At 47.7% G+C, this 3372-nt stretch overlaps 1 protein-coding gene across 1 annotated transcript; it reads left to right on the top strand.

Moving 5' to 3' along the window:
• Positions 1-251: 251 nt before the first annotated feature.
• LOC138302184 (uncharacterized) lies at positions 252-2810 on the top strand. The gene is made up of 2 exons (XM_069242532.1): positions 252-573; positions 1809-2810. Exons 1-2 carry the CDS (start codon positions 405-407, stop codon positions 2567-2569), a joined length of 930 nt encoding a protein of 309 aa, XP_069098633.1. The 5' UTR covers positions 252-404; the 3' UTR covers positions 2570-2810.
• Positions 2811-3372: the final 562 nt, after the last annotated feature.

Here is a 3372-nt window from a genome sequence, read left to right as displayed (position 1 = left end):
GACATGCAGCGTAAAATGGACCGTGTCCTGAGGAAAATGAGTCGCCTGCGGCAGGATGTTCGCCATATTAACCGGCGGGTGCGGTGCATTAAGCGGACCCTCCGGAGGGCCAACTTATAGACATTTGGATGGACATGATTCCCTCCCCTCCCTCCTCTTTCCTTATTCTTATACTTTGTGGGTTTAGGGGGCTTAGTGTTAGGTTAGTATAGGCTGTTAGTTTAGTTAGTGTTAGTGGGTGGGGGGTGGGGGTCCTGGTTATCACCTCAAAGTTGTCAATCAGTAGGAGAGAGGCCATATGGCAACAAATTGTTGACAAGATTAACAGTGTGGCTGAAGTACGCAGAACAGTCACCGAGTGTAAGAAACGCTGGCATGACTGCAAACGCAGGACCAAGGAAAAGATGGCCAGGAACAGGAAGGCAGCACTGCAGACTGGAGGGGGGAGTCCAGCACCACAGGAGGCCCTGGACCACATGGAGGAGATGGTTGCAGCCGTCATCCCTGAGGAGATCGTCACAGGGATTCAAGGACAGGACAGTGCAGACTACCACGAGACAACGCACATGCAGGGTAAGTTGCATGGGGAATTATAATGCAATAATGTCAACTGTGAGCAGGGGGGAATACCCACTACACATTGCATGTAAGTCATCATATACATGGAGTGGCATGGGTAAAGGGGCACCACAGGGGGGCATGGCCTTCACAAACAGAAGCTGGGGCACACCATTACACTACACCAACAACAGTCCCATGGGGGCATGCTGTCATTCCAACGATGGAGCAAAGGGAAAGCCACGACAGGAGGGAAGGCCACTACGTCAAACTTACATCCTGGCACTCGTCAGCCAACATATCTCCTACATTAACTAGGGCCCTATTAGCAATCCTCTAGCCAAACTGACAACTGCAATGTAACTGCAACAACAGTTGCCACTACCACCTCTGATCTGTGTGCAGCTCAAGTAGCCAATGGCAGTAACCTCCCCATGGAACATACATACCTAAATTAGGGGGTGAGGATGACATCTGCAACAATCTCCTGAAACAAGACAAAGGCCCCAGTACACTCATATGTCAATGCCCATAGGTGTCACTAACATCAGCCAATGTAAACAACAATAGGAGCGACACAGCACTAAGGATACACCCATGCTGCATATGTCAGGGTCCATCCTTTGCCTGGGTAACAAGGCAACATCCCAAATGTCATACTGCTCAGGCAACAGCATTGAGGAGGGGACACATGGAACTGGTCACTGAAATACACCTGCACAGTCAGAGAACAAAATAAGACACTGATAAGACTATCAGGGCAATCCAATGTAACACACATTACCCAACATCAGCAGGACACATCAACAATGTCAACATCCATATCACAACATAACATTGCCATGCATAGGATATGCTACATGTCAAGTAAAATTAAGTTGATCTGAACGATCAGGGATTGGGGCAGGTCCTGATAGTTAAGTGTGGTGCCAGGGCCATCACAACACCTACAGCCACTGAAAGGTCTCACCATGAGAATGGATATACACGGAGGGTCGAGTAGGACAAGAAGGTGGCAATTCTCTAGTTGGCATAAATCTACACCTAGAGGCGATGAGGCTGACAAGTCGGATAACTCAATAACATACATGTGACACACAGGTGGGCCATAGGCCTGAAACAATGCCCATCTGAAGGATTGCAGATATTAACACAAAACAAGATCACAAAGTGAATTCATCAAAAGGCAGGCACGTCACGTCAAAAATGTCACAACACAGACACACTAATTGTACCCTGTTTCATTGCAGAGGAAGATGGATCTCCTGCCGATATGCCTGTCCCAGATTTCCCTAATGACATGGATGATGAGCCCATAAACATTCCCCAGGAGACTATCCAAAAGGTCCTTGAAACCCTCCAGACCCCACCTTCAGTCACAAGGAGGAGCACAGAACAATCAGCCACCGCAGAGGACCCACCCACCACCCCAATTGCAAGACCTGCCAGCTCCAATACAGCTGAGGACTCAGACGACACAGGCACCAGCTTTGAGCGAACTGTAGTTGGAGTACAGCGGGAGCTGGCCAAGGAGGTGCGGGTGGGGATGCAAACTATGGCAGCCAGCCTAGAGGGGGTGCGTTTGTGCATGATGTCATCTGCAGATCAGGCAGCAGCTATGCAAGCCCTAACATCCATACTGCAAGGACTACAAGAAACTGTCAAGGAATTCACCACTGCAGTAAGGGAGTTGCCACAACACCTCGCACCCCAAACCTTCCACTGCATGCACGAATGCAATCATAACTCCCTCAGGGCCGACCTGGCTGCCTACCATCGTGATGTGGCTGCTATTCTCAAAAACCAGCAGACCCTCCTTGCTGCAGTACTGCCCTTAAGACCTTCACAGGGAGCAAAGACCGGGATGTCTGACTCCACGTCTTCTAACACTGAGGTGTGTGTTGTCCCTTCACAACCAACAACAACAAGGACGAAGCAGGCAACACACACATCAGAAGAAGAAGACATGGAACAGATCACATTCACACGGAAGAGTACCCGGAAGCACTAGTTCCTGCACCATGGCCTACTTTGACCAAGGTCCAACGTTTTGTCAAATGCCAGTCTTACAACAACTATACTCAATGACTGTTCTGCTAACCACTGTATAACTTGTCAGCATGCCCAGTTAATGTCTCTCTCCTACTAATCGGCAAATCCTGTCCCTCTGCACTGTCTGTAACATCACCCCAGCATGTCAGTAGCATTACCTACACCCCTTCTGTAGGATCACCATGTAAGATTTCACTAGAATGGACTCAGCGAACATCGACAATGTACATATTGGACTACAGCACCTATCAATAAATAGCACTTGCACAACAAATATGTCTCTGTGTAATTTGACACATCAACTGTGCAGTAGATAACACAGTAGTGTTCCAATCATGTAGCTTGTCAATACAACTGTCCCGACATTATGTAGTCAGAACCATCTGCACAGTGGCCAGGATTGCATCATAGCCTGCCCATCCTGAGGAGAATAACTGATGAAGTGAGAAACCACACACCATCATGCTGTGTTGGACAGAATAATGGTTCCTCAAGAGATATCAAAGTCAACTATTAGTGGCTGTTAAATGTTGTCACCATGCAATACTAACAGATTGAACTGTGCAGTCTAATCTAAGCAAACACTACAAAACACAGCATGAATCAATCTTTCGGAGTTAACACCCAAATAGGTAATGATGCTGAATATTGACACAAATGATCTATGTCAGTTATGAAGACAAGAAGACAAGAGTGTTAACAAGACCTCATCTTCGAAGGTGTCCCTGAACATCACACTGCAGTCCGACCTAACACTGTCCC

The sequence above is a fragment of the Pleurodeles waltl genome, chromosome 6 (assembly GCF_031143425.1).
Source record: "Pleurodeles waltl isolate 20211129_DDA chromosome 6, aPleWal1.hap1.20221129, whole genome shotgun sequence".
NCBI classification, from domain to species: domain Eukaryota; kingdom Metazoa; phylum Chordata; class Amphibia; order Caudata; family Salamandridae; genus Pleurodeles; species Pleurodeles waltl.
This window is presented reverse-complemented; position numbering and strand designations above follow the sequence as displayed.